Here is a 24234-nt window from a genome sequence, read left to right as displayed (position 1 = left end):
GGGGATTTGTTTGTTATTACTTCGCGCAGATCATGTCTTAAAATCGGAACAAAATATTAAAAGGGCGTGGCACCTCCCATACAAATTGAATTTTTCAAGTCGAATATCTTCAAAAGTGCTTAAGGGAGGAACATGAAAATTGGCACAGAGCTACAGGATAACAACACCACTCTCACCTATAAAACCGGGGGCTATCGAATAAGGGGGCGTGGTACCTCCCATAGAAACTAAATTTTGTAAGCAGAATATCTGTGAAAGGGTTCAAGGTAGGGACCTTAAAATTGGTATAGACCTATATGGTATCGAAAGCCTTCTTACACATAAAAGGAGGGGTAATCGGAAAAGGGGGCGTGGCACCTCCCATACAAACTGAATTTTTCAAGGTGAATATCTTCAAAAGTGTTTAAGGTAGGAACATGAAAATTGGTATAGATATAGGAAACAACACCATTCTCACCCATAAAACTTGACGTTATCGAAAAAGGGGGCGTGGTACCTCCCATACGATCTTTAATTATTTTGGTTGTTAATCCACCATATATTTATCTCATTTTACACCTAGCACGACATTTTGGTTGTTTCTTGCTATTTTTGTTTATTTATCGGTGACAGTAGCGGTTATAACGTAATTTTGGTTGTGTTACGTGCTATTTTTGGTTTATGGAAATGGCAGTTTTAAACAAACACAAATTAAATTAAACGTCAATTCTGCTTTGCAATCGAACACGCAAAATTTAGAGGGCAATAAAATGCGCCTTGCTTTACTGATATATTGATATATTTTCTTTTAAAAAGTGAGTTATTTAGTGAAAGTGATTTAGCGTGTTGGCGAATACCGATTTATGTACATTGGAATTTATCATTCAATTGATCTGCTTCCTTAGTTTAATTCATTTATTTTTGGAGTTTTCAGAAGTAAGTTATTGGTCCGTAAAACCTTATATGAAATTTATGCAAATGAATGATCATTTCCAATTAGATATTTGTTACGACAACAATCTTTCTCTTCTGAACATTGAACGGGCAAATTTTTCAAATTTTTTTTTTTTTTTGCTATCTTCAATACAACGAAAAGAGAAATAATCGAACAATTGCAGCAAATGTTACACGAACACAATGGCCTCATTAAACTGTTTACGATTTCGTTGGAACGTATGCCAACAGATGATCATAGTATAATCATACAAGCGGACAAAAGACCAACAGGGACACATGAAAGACAATATAATGCACCTACAGTTAGCGAAATATCAGTTGTTGTTGTTGGAGAAAATTTGCAGTCGCGTGATATTGTTATCAAACGTAGAAATCAAAACGCACTAAAACGGATAAGTGAGACTCATCGGTCTTGGAGAAGACGGATATCACGTAGGATATAAGATGATAAATCCGGTGAATGGTTAGTAAAAAAAAATTTGTTTGCTACTTCATATAGGTAATTTAAGCTTTTAGGTGTCGAGACAAATAAAAAAAGTCAGTTCAATGAAGTTTTACGCAACCACTTACTGAGATATGGACGGTTATTTCAACAGTATTTTTATTTTTGATCTAAATATATAAAAATCAAAAATAACTCTTATTTTTTGATTTTTTTGATAAAAGTCATAAGAGTTACGGTCCCTGTTTTTCAATATTGGGAATTTGTCAAGGCCAAAAAAGGCGGTATTTAAAGTATACACAATGTTAAAACCAATACCGGTGTAATTTTTGAAATGAAAAAAAAAATCTATTTTGGGCAGAACGAAGTTTGTCGGGTCAGCTAGTCTATCTATAAAAAAAAAACAATTCGGAAAAGTCGGAAATTGGCAAGTGGCAACCGAGAATTCAAAATTGCAAATGAGCGGGGACATCTACAATGAAGCATTGAAATTCATATGCCATCACGATTTGTTAAATTAGAGATGTACTGAACCGTGCATACGACAGAATAACTTTGGAACAACAAGTATAAAGAAATGTTCCATTATTTAATGAACAGCAAAAGACGACCTATGATGAATTGATTAAGGCTGTCCATGATGGAAATGGTGGACTTTTATTTCTTGATACGCACGGTGGAACTGGGAATCCTGCTTGATTCTGATATCATTGATTTTGGCATTACGTTGGCTCTCGCATCTACTGGAATTGCAGCAACGCTACTGATCTAAATATATAAAAATCAAAAATAACTCTTATTTTTTGATTTTTTTGATAAAAGTCATAAGAGTTACGGTCCCTGTTTTTCAATATTGGGAATTTGTCAAGGCCAAAAAAGGCGGTATTTAAAGTATACACAATGTTAAAACCAATACCGGTGTAATTTTTGAAATGAAAAAAAAAAATCTATTTTGGGCAGAACGAAGTTTGTCGGGTCAGCTAGTCTATCTATAAAAAAAAACAATTCGGAAAAGTCGGAAATTGGCAAGTGGCAACCGAGAATTCAAAATTGCAAATGAGCGGGGACATCCACAATGAAGCATTGAAATTCATATGCCATCACGATTTGTTAAATTAGAGATGTACTGAACCGTGCATACGACAGAATAACTTTGGAACAACAAGTATAAAGAAATGTTCCATTATTTAATGAGCAGCAAAAGACGACCTATGATGAATTGATTAAGGCTGTCCATGATGGAAATGGTGGACTTTTATTTCTTGATACGCACGGTGGAACTGGGAATCCTGCTTGATTCTGATATCATTGATTTTGGCATTACGTTGGCTCTCGCATCTACTGGAATTGCAGCAACGCTACTTGAAGTTGGAGAAACGGCACATTCGACATTGTAGCTTCAGTTAAACATGCAAATCTATGAAACATCTATGAGATGAGTGCAATTTTCTAGAAAAACTTGACAGAACAATGAAAGATCTGTGGAATAATAATCGGAATAATAATAATACTGTTATTGACAGACACATGCTGTTATTTCGAAATCAATCGAAGTCATCGTACTTGTGGCGGCACGCGAAAACCATATGATTGACCATGAATATGCGTGTGTTCCTGCAACAGGAAAGCACCGCAAAAGATTTGCAAAGAACTGGGCAAATTCTGGTTAATACTTCGAATGGTTTGATATCAATTCGAACATTAGCCAAATTTATCGTAACTACGATTGGTTGAGTGCACGCAGATTTTTAACTGGCAAAAATACCGATTTCGATGATTTAATCTATACGACTTAAAGTCAACTTCCGGTGTTCATACACATCGATCGATCATGTTGAAAATGAAGACGAAGCTGTGAATTATCCAGTGAAATGTCTAAATTCTTTGTCATTATAATGCTTTGTCATTTATTTTGCTTCGCAATCTTCAAGCAGCTATCGAATAATGTAAGAATTGCAAGAATTTTTTAAAGGGACTTACAAGGGGGCAGAATGCTTAATTCCACGAATTTCTTAGAGTTCCAACGATTTGCCATTTCAGTTCAAACATATTCAGTTTCCAATGAGACTTGCATTTGGGATGACAATAAACAAGTCTCAAAGACAGTCGCTGGAGGTGTGTGGCATAAATTTCATTCACGAGTTGAAAAATCATCTTCTCTGTACATTTACGCACCGGAACAGAAAACAAAAAATGTTGTTTATTAAGCTGAGTTACATTGAAAAAAAAATTAGAAAAATCGCAAATAAATGTTTTCCAACACTACACAAATTCAACTTCAACTTCAACAAATAATTTCACGCAGTGCAACGACTCCGGAGTCAGCTAGTATACTATATATAATGATTTTCGTTATTCTACTAAACTTTATACCGAATTTATGGGAAAATTTGTATGTTATCTTAATAAAATTTCTTCAATAAATTGCGAGAGTATAAAATGTTCGGTGCACCCGAACTTAGCCTTTCATTACTTGTTTTTGATAAAATTATGTGAAAAATTGAAATTTCGACATTTTCTTTTTTTTCTTCGTTCATTAACTAGATTTATCTATGTATATACTATCGAAATATTTATGGTTATTGTTTTTAGATAAGGAAATAATGAGTTATGATGTCTACCGTAAGACCTTTTTTTGAACACATCATGGGAGCCAAATTTTTATACTCTCGCAACAAATGTTGCTAAAGAGAGTATTATAGTTTTGTTCACATAACGGTTGTTTGTAACACCCAAAACTAAACGAGTTAGATATAGGGTTATATATACCAAAATGATCAGGGTGAAGATTTGATTTGATTTGAACTCCACAAATCCGAATGTCTGTCTGTCCGTCCGTCCGTCTGTGCAAGCTGTAACTTGAGTAAAAATTAAGATATCTTGATGAAACTTGGAACACATGTTCCTTGGCACCATAGGAAGGTTGCTTTCGAAAATTAGCAAAATCGGACCACTGCCACGCCCACAATATGGCGAAAACCGAAAACACATAAAGTGCCATAACTAACCCATAAATAAAGCTATGGAAATAAAATTTGGTATGAAAGATCGCACTAGGAAGGGGCATATGTATATGTAATTTTTTTGGGGAGGTGGGCGTGGCCCCGCCCCCAAATAGGTTTTTGGTACATATCTCGGTAACCAATAGAGCTATCTAAACCAAACCTTCTGCAGTTGTTTTTTTAGCGATTTCTTAATACAGTCCAAAAATGAAAGAAATCGGATAATAACCACGCCCACCTCCCATACAAAGGTTAGGTTGAAAATTACTAAAAGTGGGTTAACTCCCTAACGAAAAACGTCAGAAACACCAAATTTTACATAAGAAAAGGCAGAAGAAAGCTGCACTGAGATTTTTTTACAAAATGGAAAATGGGCGTGGCGTCGCCCACTTATGGGTCAAAAACCATATCTTAGGAACTACTCGACCGATTTCAATGAAACTTGGTTTGTAATAGTTTCCTTACCTCCCAATAATATGTTGTGAAAATTGGCCAAATCGCTTGACAACCACGCCTACTTCCTATATACCAGAACTTTGAAGACGATCTGAATCGTTTACCTTACAATATATAAAGTAAGCACTAGTGAAGATATCGGTGCAGAACTTTGCACAAATACTATGTTTATAGTGTGGCAGCCCCATTCTAAAAATCGCCGAAATCGGACCATAGGTTTTTAAGGCCCCATATATCGAACACGAGGACCTCGGTGCTTCTAACCTAATATTATGGTTTCCAACTTTCAATGGACTTTATACAACATATATGACGAATATGTGTGTCAAATTGTGTATTATATAATATAAACAAAGTTAAATAAATAAATAAATAAATAAAATTGAAATACCCTTGTTTTTAGCCTCTGAAACCCACCTAACCACCAAAAGGGAACGCCGACGTTGCTTTGATATCATTTCTATAATCTTAACAAAAAAATCATATTATAAAGTTCTAGCTTGTCGAAAATTAGTTTTAACAACTAAGGAAAGGCTAAGTTCGGGTGCAATCGAACATTTTATACTCTTGCAATTTATTGCTATATTTTTATTAAGAAAACACACAATTTGACCCATATATTCGGCATAAAGTCCAATAGAAAAACGAATATCATCATATATGGCATATAGGCTGAGGTAATTCCTGAACCGATTTCACTCTTTTTTACCACCAACATTCATTGTATCTAAGATTATATGCTCATTTAAGTTCGCAAAGATATTTCATATATTATAAGATATTAATCCCATCGTATTTTTGAAAAGCCTATAATTCGGTGTATGGTAGCTGGGGGAAGTTATAACCCGATTTTAACCATTTTTGGTACAAAGACATACTATTATAAGAAAAAGATTTCCTCTGACTTAAATTAGGATAACTGAGAGATTTACCGATATTTTCTGTGAAATATTATCCTAAGGCACTGAGTTCTTCATATTCGATATCCGGGGCATTAAAAAGTTATAGTCCAATTTCGACAATTTTTTTACAAGTGATGCCACGGATCATATACAGTATTTGTGTAGTTTTACTCCGCGATCTTCAGTGGTTTCTAATGTATATATAAGTGAACGAATCCGATGGAATACAAAATTGAGTTATTTGGGAAGTAGGCGGGCTTGTGAACCAATTTCGCTCATTTTCTATTTTGTAAAAAAATCTTAGTGCAGCTTCCTTCCGGTATTTCTTCTGTAAAATTTAGAAATTTAGGGTTTCTGATGATTTTCGTTAGTTAGTTAACGCACTTTTAATAATTTTCAACCTAACCTTTGTATGGGAGGTGGACGTGGTTATTATCCGATTTCAACTATTTTCAAGGTGTGTGGTGGAGTACGTAAGAGAATAGAATGCAGAAAGTTTGTTGTATATAACTTTATTGGTTTGCGAGGCAAATATACTTGGGGGCGGGGCCCACGTCCACTTAACAAAAAAAAATTACATTCAAAGATGCCCCTTACTAGGGTGATCCTTTGTACCAAATATGTACCTATATCTAACAAGTTTAGTTTTATGATTTCCAAATAACCGTTATGTGAACAAACTTTATAGTTTTAGTTTTGCTAGAAAAGTGGATAGAGTATAAAAATAATATTTATAACATAATACTATAAAATCAAAATATAATAATGTAAAGACTCACCGCATAATCGGGGCGATCGGAGTATGTTAGCGATTGTATATGTTCCAGAAATTGCTTTAAATCCGAAGGTAAGTGTTTCAGTAAGATCCGGTGATCATACTTCTCTTTTGTAAAACCTACTTGCTCCTTATCTTTAATTTTACGCCACGGCAATTGGCCATTGACGAACTCAACTAACATGTAAAATAGCGACCATAAATCATCGTGACGTCCCATTTCGCGATTTCGATGTGCATTTATAGAAGCATATCGTACCGTGCCACGGAATCCAGCCGCGGCACGTGGGCAACGGACTTCGCCCGTGCCTGTGGTATACTGACGGGCAAGTCCAAAATCCAACATATATACCCGACGACAGTTATAGGGTAAACGTCCAATTGAAAAGTTGCTCTGAAAATAGAGCAAGAAAATACAGGCATTAAACTCATTTGTATTTTATAATACAAGTGGACAAAATTTCTATAGTAATTATATCAAAAGATAAATACAATTCAAGAAAGTAAACATATTCATACAAAATTTCAACTCGTTAGTTTCGATCTCGAAAATTTAATTTTACTTACAGGTTTAATATCACGGTGTAAAAATCCTACTGAATGTATAGATTCAATAGCTTTTAATATCTGCAGTCCAAGTCGTAAGGTTGTACTCAGCGAAAAGGCGCCACGCGGTTGTGCACGTCGTAGTTCCGCAAGGTTTTTACCTTGTAATTGCATTACGACATAATTAAAGCGATCATTTCGTCCACAACCAATAAAACGGCAAACATGCTCTTTGCCCTGCAATTTCTTTAGTACGGCCACTTCCATTTTGAGTACTTGTTTTGGCTGACGGGCTGATTCTACTTTTAGAGCAACTTGTTCGCGAGTTATCAAATCTTGTCCTTCGTAAATTTCTCCAAAACCGCCACCACCTATTTTTCGCACAACCTATGCACAAAGGATCTTGTATTAAAAATTAAACTTGATTAAGATGACATACTTTCCATCGTTCCTTGACCACGTGACCGGGTTGCAAAAGATCTTCCGAAGTCATTTTAATGTCTATTGTTTCAACGGGTAGGTCAATGATAATGTTGTTGGTATTACTTTCCTAAGCGGGTGACAATACTCGAAACCTAATACAATTGCGTTTTGTGACAACAATCGAACTGTGTGGGAACCCAGTAAGGCGTCACTGTTTCTAGCGATATTATTTTCCTTAATTTTCACATAACCTTTCAATAAGGTTGGTGGAGGTTTCGAAGGTGGTGTGTTTTACGGACCAGCTGCTGTTGTACACCGGAATATGGTTTGGATATTGGCAGTGCCACAAGCTGTTACGGCTTAATTAGATAAGTGTCTGCTCTGGTGCCTTTCTGCTTGCAATTTAGTAACATTTTCCTCATCTCTAAATGAATATTGAAAAAAAAATACTATAAAATGTTGAGTGATTTGAGTCGACATAACGATAATAATCGATAATGTAATATTATAATTCATAAAGTACAATTCAAAATCAACGCCAGTATTTGGCTGTAATAATTTAAAATTCGCTAACAGCTCGCTTTAACTATAGTGCTGTTAAAGATACTTTGCGTAGTTTCTCAACTAAATCGATCGCTCAAATGATCGATCAAACTCCAACGCAATAATAATTAAAAGCCATTCCCGTCAGAGATTGAATAGAGGAAACCCGCCATCAATTGTTTAAAAAGACCTCAAGCCGCCACAGAAAACTTCGCTATGGATATATAGCAGGCTGAATTCTTACATATTTAGGATAGATTCCGACATACTAATCATATGTGGGACCTGTGTGAAATTAACCCCGCAGGGCACTAACCACCTCATTCGATGGTCAAGGAAAGCTACTCACGAAATTAGTATATGCACTAATCTAATCGAAACAATGAATTTAATATTTCCCTATAAGCGGAGCCTAGATATCCAATTTATTAAAAATATATAACATGCAAAACTAAATAAAACTGAGTGAATCCATGACTTACATGATTTAAGATTCGAAATATTATTGTAATCCATTGTCGTGGAATAAAAAACTTTTCAACTTTTAGCCTTAAAAATTGTATTCAGTACAAAGTTCACTTGCAAAGGAGCTTAGCTCTTTCCTTAGGAAAGATTCTTTCAAACATGTTTTTAGCAGTGAAGCTCCTCCGAAAAGTTTTTTAGTATATTTGCTATCTTTCAAGGATTTGTAAAGAGCTTCAAGCTAATGCTTGTCGGCCATTGTAGGTACGATTCTGATTACTTTGGCGGTCGGGGTTTGATAAGTCCGATCGGTATAAATGCGGTATCGGGTGAAAGAGGAGGCTCTCCCATGAGCAGGAATATACAAAAATACTCTTGATCGGATTTATTGTTTCTGAAATTTTCGTCTTTAAAAGTTCAATTTTTTCTATAAGTATCACATAGTATTTCACACACTTTAACGCAATTTTCTCACATTTAAAATTACACTATTCACATTCAATTTAATTCAAATTCTAAATTTATTTAAGGTTTTTTAAGCAAAAATTACTTATTTTAAAATTCATTTAACACGCTAATAGCTGAAAAGGTTTCTGAGTTTAAAATTATGTGGAAACCGAGCGTTGCCACATGTTAGAAACCATAGATGATGGATTTTTTAATGACTGCGTTTTATTTATTTGCATATCATAGTTTTTTGTGGCAGAACTTTCTTCTGCAGTGTGTATATAAAAACTCTTTCCAGGGATGTCCAAAGTTTTTTTCGCGTAGAACTCCTTTCGGCTCTGGCGGCCTTCGGCCGCGCTTTTAAAAAATATCTGGTCGAGCCAAAACCGGGTTGTCCAAATCCAAACAATTGTTAGCAACATAAGAGACTGTCCTCGATCTAATTTTTAAACATTTATTTTGTTAAATAAAAGAAGAGGAATTTTGTCAAAAACAGAGGAATTTATGGTATCTACAATGTGGCAGCGGTCGTTTTCCGCATAATTGTAAACACAAAAATCTTAGAGTAATAGTGATTTTTAAAATAAGTAATTAGTGTTAAAAAAAAACACTAAAAAATGTAAAATTTTAATTTTATTAAATGTTAGTAATGTAATTTCAAATATTTGAAGTGAAGAAAGAGTGTAGAATGTGCTAAAGAGTGTGAAATTCCTTGTTGAAAATTTTGATTTTTTTGATCTTTAAAGCGGAATATCTCGAAAACTTCTGCACAGCATGAATGGTTGAACAGCTTATTTATGGTGCACATTGCTCACACATTTATATTAATGCTCAAAGGTAATTTCAGTACTAAAATTGAAAAATCTTAACATAAACAAAAAAATATTTCATAACTTGAAAACTTTTTCTGCATTTGAAAAATAGGCTGCAATTTAGTATAGCATCCCACGATTTCGGGGATAAAGTTGGTATGGTTGGACAGAGGAGATCCTCCTGATTAAGAATATATATAAAATTATAGTCGCAGGAGACTTATAGTTTTCGAGATATTCGCGTATAAAGTTTAAAAATTTTCTAATTTTAACACGTAATTTCTCGCTTTTCTCGCGGCCTTCGGCAATGCTTATTTTTTGTCAGCATGCAACCCTTTTGTTATTGTGTGAATTCATAAAATTGAATAAAAATTAAAAAGCTTATTTAAACCAAATTTCTAAATAATTAATATAAATTAGACATATGGAAAGAAAGTTGTGAAGTGTAAGTGTATAACAAGTGCAAAATATAAATGCAAAATCCAATATATAGCGAGAAATTACGTGTTAAAATTCGACAATTTTTAAACTTTAAACACGAATATCTCGAAAACTATAAGTCTCCTGCGGCTATAATTATATATATTCTTAATCTGGAGGATCTCCTCTATCCAACCAAACCAACTTTATCTCCGAAATCGTGGGATGCTATACTAAAGTTTTCCCGAAAAATATTCCAAAATCAACAATTTATTATCGAGCTTTCGAAAAATTGGAGCTGGAATATTGGGACCATTTATCAAACTGCCATTAGCAATTGTGCAGACATCATACGGGAAAAAAAACTATTACTGAGAAGTAATGTGAGACATACCATTGATGCAATATTTTTTTGGGAAAGCAAGTCGCATTTGTTAGCGCAGGAGCACTATGAAGTCTCATTCTTTGAACTAGGTCAAATGTTAATAAATAGGGCTTCCTTAAAATCACTGAAAATTCCGGCAAGTTTGCGCTGCTGTTAATATGCCGGCTGATGTAGAATAAAACAAATTGGACACTGTGCATTGAAAATGTTTGCAAATACAATTTTAAAGACTGTATTTGAGTATTTTATTACATCTGAAGAAACACAATTTATTATTTGGTTTTGTAAATATGTTTTGCAATTACTTTTTTGCGCAACAAGTATTGCATTTTTTGAATTTTAATGCTTGTGCCAATTTCGGAACTGATTACCGCTTCTAACAGATACCGGTGTTGAATCAGGGGACCAGAGTTATTATTCAAAGGCCAAACAACTCCTTATTAATTATATCTTATTTACAAATTTTCATATAAGTAAGACAACAGTCCAAAATAACTAAAATTTTTAATTTATATGAAATCAAGAATGCATTTATATTTCTAGCATTCTTATATTAAACACACACCGCCTTTACTTCCTCATTAAAAATCGATGTAACCAAAAAGATCCATTTGCACAATGCATCTGGTTAATTATATAAAAATGTTGAATTAAACTATTTGTTGAAAATACACCCACGCAAAACAGTCTATTTTAATGTAAATGACACTTCTTTTAGGTTGAATCAGAACTTTTAATAAGTGTATATAATTTAAAAGGTATGTGATCTATTTTTATGTTTGTATATTAATATAATGAAAATTCTTATTAGGCAAATCGAAATTTAATCGATGTCAAATCAAATTTGGTCTTAATTTAGTTGTCGATTGTTAGAAAAGCTAAAACTTTGCTTTATCACAGTTCAAATTACCACATTTACGCGATTATTTACAACTTTATGTATTGAGACAGGGCTACGAATGCCCTTTCTCAAATAGTTGTATCTGGACCCGAATGAATGGAAATCTCGCATCCCGACTTTTAAAACAAATTTGATTGACAATTCATTGCTTTATATGGATTATATTGACAAATATGTTTTTTATTTGATATTCACTTTCGTAAAAGAATATATCTTATTATCGAATTATTACACCCCCGGAAATAAACTATACGTAAAGGACTAAATACCCGCAACCTATCGATGGTACAATCGGTATTAAAAATAGCTACATTCCCACAAACAAAAAAAGCAGATCTTAAGGCATGTTTCCATGCAGCAGTGAATAATGTACTTTATTCTAACGTAGTGTAATAAAATGTTACACAAGGAAGGGATATCGATATAGCGGCGTGTTCCATATAATAGTATGTTTACATATGTAAATAATCTTGTTCTAAGCTCGTTCAATAATCTAACCATCTAAATATAGACCCCTTTCACACGGGCAATTTTTGTCGCGGCAATTCTTAGTTTTATAGGAGAGGGGGCGACGAGGAGAGGAGAATCGCGCCGAGTCTGCTGTGTTCAGGCAACACGCTCTGTGTTCTTATTCGTAACAGTTCGCTGCTACGTCACAGTGTGGCATTTGCACACATTTTAAAATTAATGTTTACAATATATTTTAAAATTTGAATTTAATCATTTAATTTTGTATATAATTTGCAAATACATATAGAAATATGCATAATATAATTAAAATGTGCTAGAAAATTGAGAATAACAATAAAAATTAGTTAATGAAATATATTTTTTGCTTGGAAACGATGCGTACAAGAAGTTGAGAAAATTATATGAAAGAGAATGACAGAAAAACACGAACAGAGTTGTCGAACAAGAATTGCTTGTGTGAACGCAAGGGGCGACAGCAAAAGAGAATCGCCCGAGAATTTGCAACAAAAGTTGCCTGTGTGAAAGTGGACATAGCAAATGAGATTATCAATTGTCAAATGTGTTGCATTTGTTGTTGTATTACACATATATCTCTCGCTGTCGGCCATGGTTGTTTACATTTTCATTTGACATTTCTCCTTTTCTTCGCAAAATTATCGATAAACCTAGGAATAACACCGAAAATCTAGTTGTATAAAACGAGATAATTTTATAATCTCGGATTATCCAGAGAGGAATTTTGTATGGGAAATCTCGTTTCTCAATTACAGATTATCGAGTTAAGCTCGTAAATGGAGATAATCTCGTTATATGTAAACATAGTATAAGTAGAACTTTTGGGTAGTGATTACTAACTTAGATTATTATTTGTTGAGGACATAGAAGACTAAAGGTTGTTTAAAACATTATACAAAATGCAAACAATCCTACATCAAAATATGCAACAGTGTGAGCGAAACAGTATTATGACAGCAGAAATGGGGTTGCAATTATTATTATTGGACTAGTTGCATGAATGTAAACATGGGTTTTGGCGTATCATATTTGGCAAATAGTAACAATTTTATTGAGCGAATTTTTGGTTGTACCATTGCTTTGATTGGAAAACACGGTGGACTGCCTTGGTTTGACTATTTTTCTATTCGCTATATTTGCTGCCCTTTTGTCAAAAATTTTACATGCCAAAGCAACAACAGTTGTATTCGAATGGTCACTTCTCTGCTCACTGCCTTTGGGCGCCGCTCGCTTGTCAAAAATTTTACATGTGAAAACAACAACAAAGTTATTCAGTTAAATTCGTACAAGAGAGTATGTGAATACATCATTAAAAATGAAGTGGTAATTTTGATTTTTTTTTGCACAGATTTCTACATCAAAGAAAATGATGTAACGTGCTTAATTGGACATTTTAGCGCAGGGTTGCACCACATGTGCTGCCGGTTCGTTTCAACATATGTTTAATGTAACGATTTGCAAATTGAAGGCAGATTATGTCTATACATATATTACGTATTTTTAAGGACAAAATCCTTCTCTTTTCGCAGAGGAGTTAATTGATCAATTGACCGGACTTTGTTCGGTTAAAGCGCTCATTTAGATCTATTTACCACACAAAATTGAGAAAATAGCAATCAGCTGATGAGACTTACGATCTTCTTATGAACACGAAAAAAACAAAAATGTATAACAGTTGATCGTTAATTGAACAGACGGTTGTACAAAAAGCTGAAACTGTTTGCCAAATTATAATCTTATTGCAGTTATTAGACTGTGCGAAAAGGCTATTACGCCTCTCAAATTAACATGGTTTATATGACATTTTAAGTTCACTAGTTAAATTTGGATAAAGTTCACAAATGTTTTCAAACGAGTTTTCCTGATCATTCAGTTTTTCTTCAAAACTTTTATCTTCTAACCGTTGCCGTACTTGTGGACTTACAAATAGGCCCATTTTATTTTTTTCCTCGCTTAGTCCTGAATCCTGATTTTCTCAACGATCTCGAGGCTTTGGCACAGGCAGTTCGGCACAATGTAGGAATGATCTGTTGGCCGAAGACGAGTTTCGATACTTGGCAGTGTGTTTAGACTTGGTTGTAATGCCTTTTCTTTGACTCAAAGAAAAATAACAATCACTTAAATGTTCCTTTGGTATGGTCCATCATTATTTCCTTTGTTAAAAGCAAAAAAAAAACACTTCGTTAAAAACACTTTGTTGCTTTTTCGTGTATTCTTGGCCAAAAACAATACTGTCACGATCAGTAGCATCCATATTTTCTTTTTTTCTTTTTCCAAAAATGCATAGAACATTAAAGGGTCGTTACACAAAAAGTGTAACGCTATTCCAATAGAAGAGTTGGCATAAGTGCATAATATCAAATAAGGTATATTTTAATCCATGTTTTCCTATGAATTGAAAATGTTTCTAATTCGAAATAATATATATTAGGCGTGTTTTATTTGACCACCACAAGCTAATAGCTATATCATGGACAAATATTTAGTTTATTTCATATCTTCGCTTAAAAATGAATTGTGTTGTCAATGCGGGCCCGAACTCTCAGCTGAAATGTAGTTTATTTGAAAAAAAAGGTGAATTTATAAATCAAATTTCCTTTTGTTTACCGCTTTTCTATAATATTCTGAGCTTTTAAGGAATCTACAATCATTATTAGATCCGGGATGGTCTAAATAAATATGGATAAATTTCGATAGAATTTAAAATTTTGGTTTATTTACATTTTTATCTGTCAAAATGGGGTTTCTTGCTATTGCCAATTTTTTTTGGAAAAACCCAACTATTGTGAATAAAAAAAAAAACGATGAACTGGCAATGCCTCTAGTTCAATATACAAGCTATGATAGCTTATGACAAGCCAACATAATTATGTTGGCTAAGTCTTCCATACAAAATAAGCTAATAGCTGAATTTGCTGGTCAAATAAAACACGCCTATTATTGTTAAAAACAAAATGTTTCATTTAGGAAATTCAATGTTACATTATATCAACTAATAACTTTGTAAGGAGTAATTCTTACAAACTAAATTATGTGTACTTAATATCAACTATGGAAAATATTTCACGAATAAACTTCAAAGCAATAATTAAAAATTTCAACCGGTTCTGTCAATATTTATAAATAATTAGAGACTCTCTAAATAATGTCACTATATTAAATCATTAACTTGAAATCTATCAAACTATACATCCGCATAGCAATTAAAACAAAAACACGTTCTTCACGCTGAATCATCTTGTTGTACTCATACTCAACACTCGTAGATTTTGTAGAATCAATTAACGGAAGTATGTCTCGACTTGGGACTTATCTGTCGGCAGATAGCTATAGTCTCATAGCTTTCATAACTAGTTCCTAGTAACTCAGTTTGTTTGCTTATGAGTTTAAGATTTGTACTCGAATGCAAATCTGCTTGCAAGTTGTTGGCACTTTTCTGCTGGTTATTTAAAAATATATATTTTTTTCAAACATTTGAGATGTTACTAGGTACTTGTGTTGCGAAATACACTTTGTATTCACTAACCCTAAATTGTGAACAATTTAGCGTATATAAAAAGTAAAACGAGTGATTTCGTATGGAAGCAAACAAAGTATATGCATTTTAGTTGTCCCAATATTCGGCAAACGACACACCCAGTAATTTACAACTTTATGATATATTATCTAAACAATATTTATATATTCCTGCTATATGTCAAGTTGATAAATCGTAAATTATTTAAATAACACTGTTTGTCACATTTGTGTATGCTGCAATAATTTTAAGGTACGACAAAAAATGTTAAAATTTACCCTTAAAATCTAATGACCCCAGAGGCACATATGTGGTCTATGCATGTACTCACATAATGATTTTTAAGTATTCAAACATTAGCACGGTTAAACTTATTATATTATTTTCTTTTCAAATTACACATTTTTCGCAAATAATCCAATGTTTTACTAAATTTTAAATTATATCGTTAAAAGCCTTGTTTGGAATTCATTGCAGTAAATGAATTACTTGTAAAAGCTCTTTGTTCTGTAGCACGAATTTGCGAACTGTGATAAGTAACTGCTCTTTTCTACATAGATATCACTCATGCGCAGAAATTTAACCGAAAAATCCTTGCCCATAAAGTCCCTGTTAAAGTAAAAATACGTATGGTAATAGGTTTTTTATAAGGACGGTTAGAGGTTTAATAAAATAAATTTAATTATTTAATTAAGGCTATAATAGATAACAAAAAATGAATGTACATATGTAAAATATCTTCAACAAAAACTTTAGATTACCGAGTTGAGTAGAAATAGTATCGATTTTAATACATATTATTTATATTATCAGAAGACTCAATAAATAAGCTAAAAAATTATAAATATTTAAGAGTAAAGAATCAGTTATCTAATAGTTTTGTGTTTTTCTTTTTGATGTTCCTACCAATCTATATGTAAAGGTAAAGGACACGATCTTACCTTTAGCTGAACAACAACCAGAATATGTGCTGTAGTTAGATCTATTTTGTCTCACGGTGGATCGAAAACGGTTCTTCCATCTGCTGTCGCTTAGTGAGGGTCATCTCTCCACAATCATTGGTGTGCTTACTGGTCTCAGGGATCAAGCCTGACGCTAGTTGGCAAAGTTGCTAAGAAGTAGGTAGGTAGGAGTGTTGCCATACTGGTTCTATTAACGTTAGATGCGCCATTTTGAGAGCTATATAATTTGCTATCTCGTTTCATCGTCTTTGGTGCTTTTAATGGAACTACTTATTTCCGCAATACTTTTTGTGATTCGAAATTTGGTGCTTGAGGGATCTCAAGGGTTTTATGTCTGGTTAAGGCTGGGCAGTCGCAGAGAAAGTGGAAGACCGTTTCCTTATACCCTTCTGATGTGAATGAACTACAAATATCGTTATAGTGGAAACCCATTGTCAGCGCATGTTCTCCGAGGAAGTCGTAGAAGAATCATCCAAGCACTTCCTGCTGCAATGTCCAGCATGCACCAGGCTAAGGTTAACACCGCGGTTGGCACATCGTCGGTGAACCCAGCAAAGTTAGCGGGATCGACATTAGTCCATTAAAACAATTTATAATAGAGTCCCAGCGTTTTCAGGAAAAGTAAAGAAGAAGCAGATAGTAGGATTTCTTAGTTCTATTTGAATGGATTCCCATATTGCGATTGACAAAACGTGTGTGCTGTGCTCATCACAAGACATGCCACCTTCATAATTTTTATTTTGCATTGGAAGAACTTAATAAAAAAAAATAAAACACATTTTGAATAAATGAACCATTTTCATATTATGCGGTTAATCACATACAAGTGCTATGAAATATTTAAAGACAAAAGCTGTAATTGATTGGTCACTTCTTTGCTCGCTATCTTTGGGCACTGCTGGTCTGTCAAAAAATTTAGATGAGAGAGCAACAACAAAGTTATCTAGTTGAATTCGTACAGGAGAGTATGCGGATGTATGTATGTGATTGACGTTCAACCGTTTATCCGGTTATAGCCGAATCTATGAGAGCGCGCCACTCCTCCCTTTCCTTCGCATTTCGGCGCCAGTTGGAGATTCCAAGTGTAACCAGGACGTTCTCCACCTGGTCCCTCCAACGGAGTGGAGGCCTTCCCCTTCCTCGGCTTCCTCCGGCGGGTACTGCATCGAACACTTTCAGAGCTGGAGTGTTTTCGACCATTCGGACAACGTGACCTAGCCAGCGTAGCCGCTGTCTTTTTATTCGCTGAACTAGGCAATGTCGTCGTATAACTCCTACAGCTCATCGTTCCATCGTCTGCCAATGTTCTGAGGTCCATAAATCTTGCGTAAAATTTTCCTCTCGAAAACCCCTAGTGCCTGCACCATAAAGCAGGACGGGAATGATAAGCGACTTGTTGAGTTTGATTTTATTTCGTCGAGAGAGGACTTTACTGTTCAATTGCCTACTCAGTCCAAAGTAGCACCTGTTGGCAAGAGTGATTCTGCGCTGGATTTCGGCTGGCTGACATTGTTGGTGTTGTTGATACTGGTTCCCAGGCATGCTAAATTATCTACAACTTCAAAGTTATGACGGTTACCTCATTAAAAATGCTATCGCCGCTTGCAGAGTGCTGCTAAATTTTGTTTTACATATGTATACTATTCACAATGGTAAAAACGAATCAAAAGACAAATTTTAGACAAAAATGACAATACAAATATATATGTTTGTTGTTTTTACTTTGAAATACATTTTAATTTATTAAATAGCACGCAAAACATAGACGTAGCTCGAAACAAAGAGATACAAAAATAATTTAAGTATTTCTCCACCTAAGAAAATGGTTCAGCACTATTTCGCATGATTAAGAGGACATTTAAGCGCAGGCTTGCACCATAAGCTTGCACAACTCCCAACGCAGCCGGTTCTACGCCACCGGAGTTGACCCAGATTTCCTCCGGTCAAGGGCTGCCCTTTCGGAGATCTAACCTTGTTTGGATCGATTAGTTTTAAGTCTAGTTGTACGTCATTGGAGCAACGCCTTGCAGCAGGGTTTCTCCATATCCTCTTACTCCGGGCTGTCATCGAGTCCAACCCAGGGCCTGAGGTATTTTTCTGCTGCGTATGCGCTAAAAGGCTCCATCCAAATTCCACCTCGGTTAGGTACAACACATGCAATGGATGGAGCCATCTTAAGACCTGTTCAGGCCTTAAGACTCATAGGGAGTGGACCACACGATATGTGGCCCCATGCTGTCAACACAATACTGCGGCTGTTGCCTCTACGGCAGTGCAACTTGCACCTAGTTCGCGCAACGCGCCGCCACCCTCAGGGAGTGGCCAACTTAAGGCCCATACAGCCCCCAGGAGCTCAAGTAGACAGCATGACTCCCAGTCTGACCAATCTGACCAATCCCCTCCCCAACCTTCATCCCGCTCCAATCCTCTTGCGAGGACCTTCTGGTCCCTCGCACTGTCTGTTCCGTGTGTTAGGCCGTAATACGTCGGAATGTGCGCACCACACGTGAGTGGAGTGTATCGTACGTTTCCCCCGCAACCAACAACATCCGAGTCGCCAAACAACACCGAAGTGCGACATTTTCCTTTGCGGTAGCTGCAACAGCCTCCACCTGTACGTCACTCCCTCACTCCCAGGGTCACGACAGCAACACCAAGACACACCCGACTCTTACAATTTAACTGCAACGGGCTCCAGAGTAAGATCGAGGAGATAGCTGATTTTATGAGTCGGGAAGGCATATCAATAGCTGCGGTCCAAGAAACCAAGCTAAACAGCCACTCAGACCTTCTGAGTTGTGCAGGTTTCAACGTTTTACGTAAAGATCGCGAGCGAGATAGTGGTGGTGGCCTAGCATTCATATTACACAACACCGTGCAATATCGTCTTATCGAAGGTGACATCGACCGCAGGGACTCTATCCTAGAATGTCAGGGTATAGCTGTCCGGTCAGGCGATGACGAGCTCGAAATATTTAATATATACATCCCCCCAGTTACAAGTTGCCCAACAGGATATCACCCGAATATTAGTGCGCTACTTCGTGTTGAAAACCGACTGGTACTTGGCGACTTTAACGCGCACCACGATCTTTGGCATTCTTGCCTGTCAAATGATCGGAGAGGGATGGAGCTGGCAGAACAGATAGACGATTCGACATTCTGCACAATGAATGACGAAGCTCCCACCAGAATTATGAGCACCTGCAGCAGCTCGCCAGACATCACAATTGCTAGCGGTGGTCTGATAAACAGCATAACATGGCGACCTATGCTAACTCTTGCATCAGACCACCTGCCCATAATTATCTCGATTGAAAAACCTCCTGACTTTATTTCCGCGGACAACCGCACTTATGTTAACTTTAACAAAGCTAACTGGGACGGCTTCACGGAATTCACCGAGAATGCCTTCGCCGCTCTTCCCATTCCTACGGACGTAATCGTTGGCGAACGTCAATTCCGCAAGGTGATCACCGATGCTACTGCTCGTTTCATACCAGCCGGAAGAATTGCTAATATGCGTCCTAATTTCCCGGCTGAAGCGGCAGTTTTAGCAAATGAACGTGACTCCTTACGCCAGGTCGATCCCTGTGATCCCCGCATAAGGGATCTCAATTTGGAGATTCGACAACTGGTAAATAACTATAAGCGGACGAAATGGGTAGAGCACCTGAAGTCCTGTAATCTTTCCACTGGTGTGAGCAAGCTCTGGTCAACCGTCAAATCCCTGTCAAACCCGAGGAGACATGACGACCGAGTTGAAATTCAATTCGGTAGCCATGCCTCCTCGGACCCGAAGAGGTGCGCGAGCTATTTTAGCCGACAATTCATACTGTACCCCCAGGTTGACAAGGCCAAAAGACGTGTCACCAGACGGCTGCGCAAAATGCGAAACAACGGCGCGCGACTTGCTTTCACCAGTGGGGAGGTTCAGGAGGTCATCAGGAAGACAAAGTCCTCCAAAGCCATTGGCTCTGACGGAATAAACTCTTTAATGTTAAAACACCTAGGTTCAACGGGAGTAGAATTTCTCGCCAAGGTACTCAATTTGTCGCTAACCACTCTTAAAATACCCGATATGTGGAAAATCGGAAGAGTGGTTCCACTACTGAAACCTGGGAAACCCGCCAACTTAGGGGAGTCCTATCGCCCGTTAACTCTCCTTTCCTCAGTAGTGAAGACACTTGAGGCCTTACTGCTCCCGACACTCACATACCACCTGAACCTAGCTAAACATCAACATGGTTTCCGTAAAGTGCACAGTACCACCACAGCACTTAGCGTCATAAACGCCCAGATAGTTCATGGTCTTAATCAAAAACCACCCTGTAAAAGAACCGTCCTAGTAGCGTTGGACCTGTCAAAAGCTTTTGAGACGGTCAACTTAACAACGCTACTAGAAGACATCGAACAAACAACACTTTCTCCGGGGCTGAGGATTTTGATTATGAACTACCTGAGCGGTCGACAATCATCTGCTTTATTTCCAGGTAAAACATCGAAACTTAGGAAAATTAAACAAGGGGTTCCACAGGGCGGTGTCCTCTCCCCGTTACTGTTTAATTTCTATATCTCCAAACTTCCTCAACCACCAGAGGGAGTTTCTGTTACCTCCTACGCAGATGATTGTACGATAATGACGTCGGGCACTGTGAACAGCTATCTCCCCGAACATTCTCGCTTCTTCTCTGCGAGGAGCCGGGCACTCGCACCCACTTAATCCACGGCGACCCTTTTTACCAATTGGACGAAGGAGTACCGACAAAGTCTTAACATTCACGTCGATGGCACACCAATTCCGACAGTAAACAATCCCATGTTTTTGGAGTCACATTTGAAAGTCGACTTCAATAGTCAGTAAAGAACAGAGCCGCAACAAAATCCTCAAGTCGTTAGCCGGTAGCACTTGGGGAAAGGACAAAGAAACGTTGCTGGCCACTTACAAGGCTATCGGCCGACCGGTCGAAAATTACGCAGCACCGGTATGGTCGTCTGGATGCAGTGACACGCAGCAGAGGAAGCTACAGACGTGGCAAAACACCGCACTCCGAACAGCAACAGGATGTCTCTTGACACACCTTCACAGTGAGGCCATTATGCTACCTATTAAGGAGCATTACGAACTGCTTACCCAGCAGTTTCTGCTTGGGTGTTTTCGTAGAACCAAACCACCACCTATAGCAGACGAAGTGCTCGTGCGACAGGACTGTGGCAGGTTAAACTCCTACTTATCCAGTCTGAAGCCCGACATACAAAATACATGTCCCGCATGCAACGAGTCCCCGCATGATTCTAACCACCTCTTTGCATGCCCAAAGAACCCTACGCACCTAACACCCCTTTCCCTTTTGTCCAACCCTGTAGAAACAGCACGTTTCCTGGGCCTCCCGTTAGATGATTACGACGACAACTAGATTTATGCTCTTCTCCTCGGGCACGGATAGATAACCGCTACAACAACAACAACAACAACCATAAGCGCTGCCTGTCTGTTCGAATTACTGGATAGTGCGTTCTTTTGGCTTCTCTATAACGTTTAGCCAATCGATGAAAGCCAAAGATTCCCGGTGAATTTGTTTGAATTATTTTAGCGGTTTTCTAATTTATTTTCATTATTTATTCTGAAACTCGACACTAGAATTGCGAATGAAACTGCGTATTGACTGTGATTGTCAATAATTTCCAGCAAAGTTTTGCTGACTGATACTGGCCGCATCAAAATGTCATTTTATTACTTGAAACACCAGTTTTCATCTCCCATAAATATTTAGAGCAGCAAAATATGCAAACTACCGAAACTTGATACAACCCAGCAAGTCATGGGTACTGAAACTCCACTACATTCAAAGAAATTTAAATAACACCACTACATACACACATACGCAACAAAGGGTAAAATGTGCATAAACATTTAACTCAACTCTTCTCTCATACAGCACCCTGAATGATGGAAAGAAACAACCAAAGTTCTCGTGTTTGAACAAATTTGTTTTGAGCAAGAATGATAGAAGACAAGATTACGACAGGCGTTTACAGTTAGCTTTTTTGGGTTTTGAGTTCCTGTTGAGTGACAACTTTCACGACCCCGAACACTCGAGCAAAACAAAATTGCACTGTGGTACAAAACAATAAAACCAAAACAAAGAGCTGAAGTCAAGGCTAGTGCTTAATTATTATTTAAAATTCTAAGTGAAAAATGTATTAACCTGAAAAAGAAGTCCGCAATGGCGGAATTAACCAACAATAGTACAAAAAAGTCGTCTCTAAAGAATGTTTTTCACTTTTCCAACCAACAAAAAAGTTGGCAAAATGTCGACCTTTTTGTAACAAAACATATCATTTTAATTATAAATATGCATTATTATATTGGATCACTTTATAAATGAAGATTTTAAGAATTACGTTCATTGTGATATTTTATCTGCACATTATTCAATTTGGTTCACTATGTTTCACATTTCCGTTTTCCATTTGACAATTCTTCTGTTGCCTATTCCCATTGTCGTGAACGCTTCAGCCTGTCGTAATCTTGTCTTCTATCATTCTTGGTTTTAAGCTATATCATGGCTACTTGTGAAGTATTATTTTGCGTGTTTTATTTAATTCAGTGATCTGCAGCCTAATTAAAGTTTAAATTATTGAAGCACGCATTTTTAAATAAGTAAAACGTAAAGCAAAAGTTATCTAAAGCCAAAATATGGAATTGAAGAGGGTGATACAGTAATACTTCATTGCACTGTCAATTGGAGGCACGCAATAGAAGCTACGCCAACAATGGTCAACATCAATGGCGAAACCATTGAATTCGTAAAAAATTGTTGAATATAATAATATTATCTTGCCCAAAATTCTAATTAATTTTCCACACAGATATTTCAAACTTCATATGGCGCGTTAAAGGTACGCAAACTTATTGGTGTCACTTATTGTAGCAACGTAGAACTTTCGAAGCGATGGAATATGTGCAAGCAAATCCAGAACTATGGATGCAAACGCTGCTACATGGAACACAAGTCATTTACACACCAGATATTAAGTTTAATGTCACTTTTTTGCGTGCAATTAAACCTTTTGGTCAACACAAGCACGATAGTTAGAACGACATGGTTTAGGTGCTTTTGAAACCGTTTATTATCACGACGTATGTATGTCAACTGGGTTTTGCTAATGAGCTAGAGGTCAAAGCAGTTTCAGTATTTTTGGGCTTACCGGCACTTGGCCGTGCCATTAGCAGCTAAAACACAGAAATTAAAGGGTAAATTTAATTGAATGTTTGTGTTTATGGAAAATTAAAAACTTTTGGTATGTTTAATTAGGAGGACTTTTTTGATTCATTTTCACCTTGTATTGAGGAATCATAACGTTATTGTATCGCTTTATAAGGACATAAATTCACCGAAATTAGTTCAATGGAAATACTATAGCAAGAGCATGGATGTTTAGACTTGAACGGTGCCGTGTCAGATTTAGAATTCCTGAAACATAAGGTGATTATTACCAATATTTACTACAAACTTTATAAAAATTCAAATTTACTTTATATCTTATAGAAACCCTCCTCCCGGATGAATCTATTACTAGTGAAATTAATGAAAGAACAGATCTTAAAAAACTCCTAAAAAACCAAAAGAGTCTTCACATAATGCGCGCAGCTTACACTTCCAGCCCGCACGGGGTATTTGACATTTGCCACTCTTCCTCCAGCCTTTGTCCGATAGCAAAAATTGTTCAATTATTCAATTCTTTATACATATGTATATAGTGTAGTACGATAATATATGTATAAATATAAATATAATAATAAACACCTAAAT

General features: G+C 36.4%; 1 protein-coding gene and 1 long non-coding RNA gene across 12 annotated transcripts in view; one reads left to right on the top strand and one right to left on the bottom strand.

The window, feature by feature from the left end:
• Window positions 1-15970, bottom strand: part of LOC105219991 (tau-tubulin kinase homolog Asator) — a 61402-nt gene extending 45432 nt beyond the window's left edge. For 3 of the 11 annotated variants that reach the window (XM_054235536.1, XM_054235547.1, XM_054235546.1), the window contains exons 1-4: window positions 11462-11715; window positions 7499-7906; window positions 7081-7446; window positions 6518-6907 (exon numbers count right to left, since the gene is read on the bottom strand). In XM_054235536.1, coding sequence (XP_054091511.1) covers window positions 6518-6907; window positions 7081-7446; window positions 7499-7552 — 810 coding nt within the window. In that variant the 5' untranslated portion in view covers window positions 7553-7906; window positions 11462-11715. Of the gene's footprint in view, window positions 1-6517; window positions 6908-7080; window positions 7447-7498; window positions 7932-8507; window positions 8915-11116; window positions 11182-11461; window positions 11841-15733; window positions 15756-15786 lie in introns of those variants that run through there. The other 8 variants (XM_054235538.1, XM_054235539.1, XM_054235542.1 and 5 more) reach the window with 8 other exon arrangements.
• Window positions 15971-23264: 7294 nt separating this feature from the next.
• On the top strand, window positions 23265-24233 carry LOC105219990 (uncharacterized). Its single transcript, XR_008472132.1, has 3 exons — window positions 23265-23675; window positions 23737-23907; window positions 23971-24233. It is a non-coding gene; the product is annotated as an uncharacterized LOC105219990 (long non-coding RNA).
• Window position 24234: the final 1 nt, after the last annotated feature.

This window comes from Zeugodacus cucurbitae, chromosome X, assembly GCF_028554725.1.
Source record: "Zeugodacus cucurbitae isolate PBARC_wt_2022May chromosome X, idZeuCucr1.2, whole genome shotgun sequence".
Classification (NCBI taxonomy): domain Eukaryota; kingdom Metazoa; phylum Arthropoda; class Insecta; order Diptera; family Tephritidae; genus Zeugodacus; species Zeugodacus cucurbitae.
The sequence above is the reverse complement of the archived record's forward strand: the minus strand, read 5'-3'. Positions and strand labels throughout refer to the sequence as shown.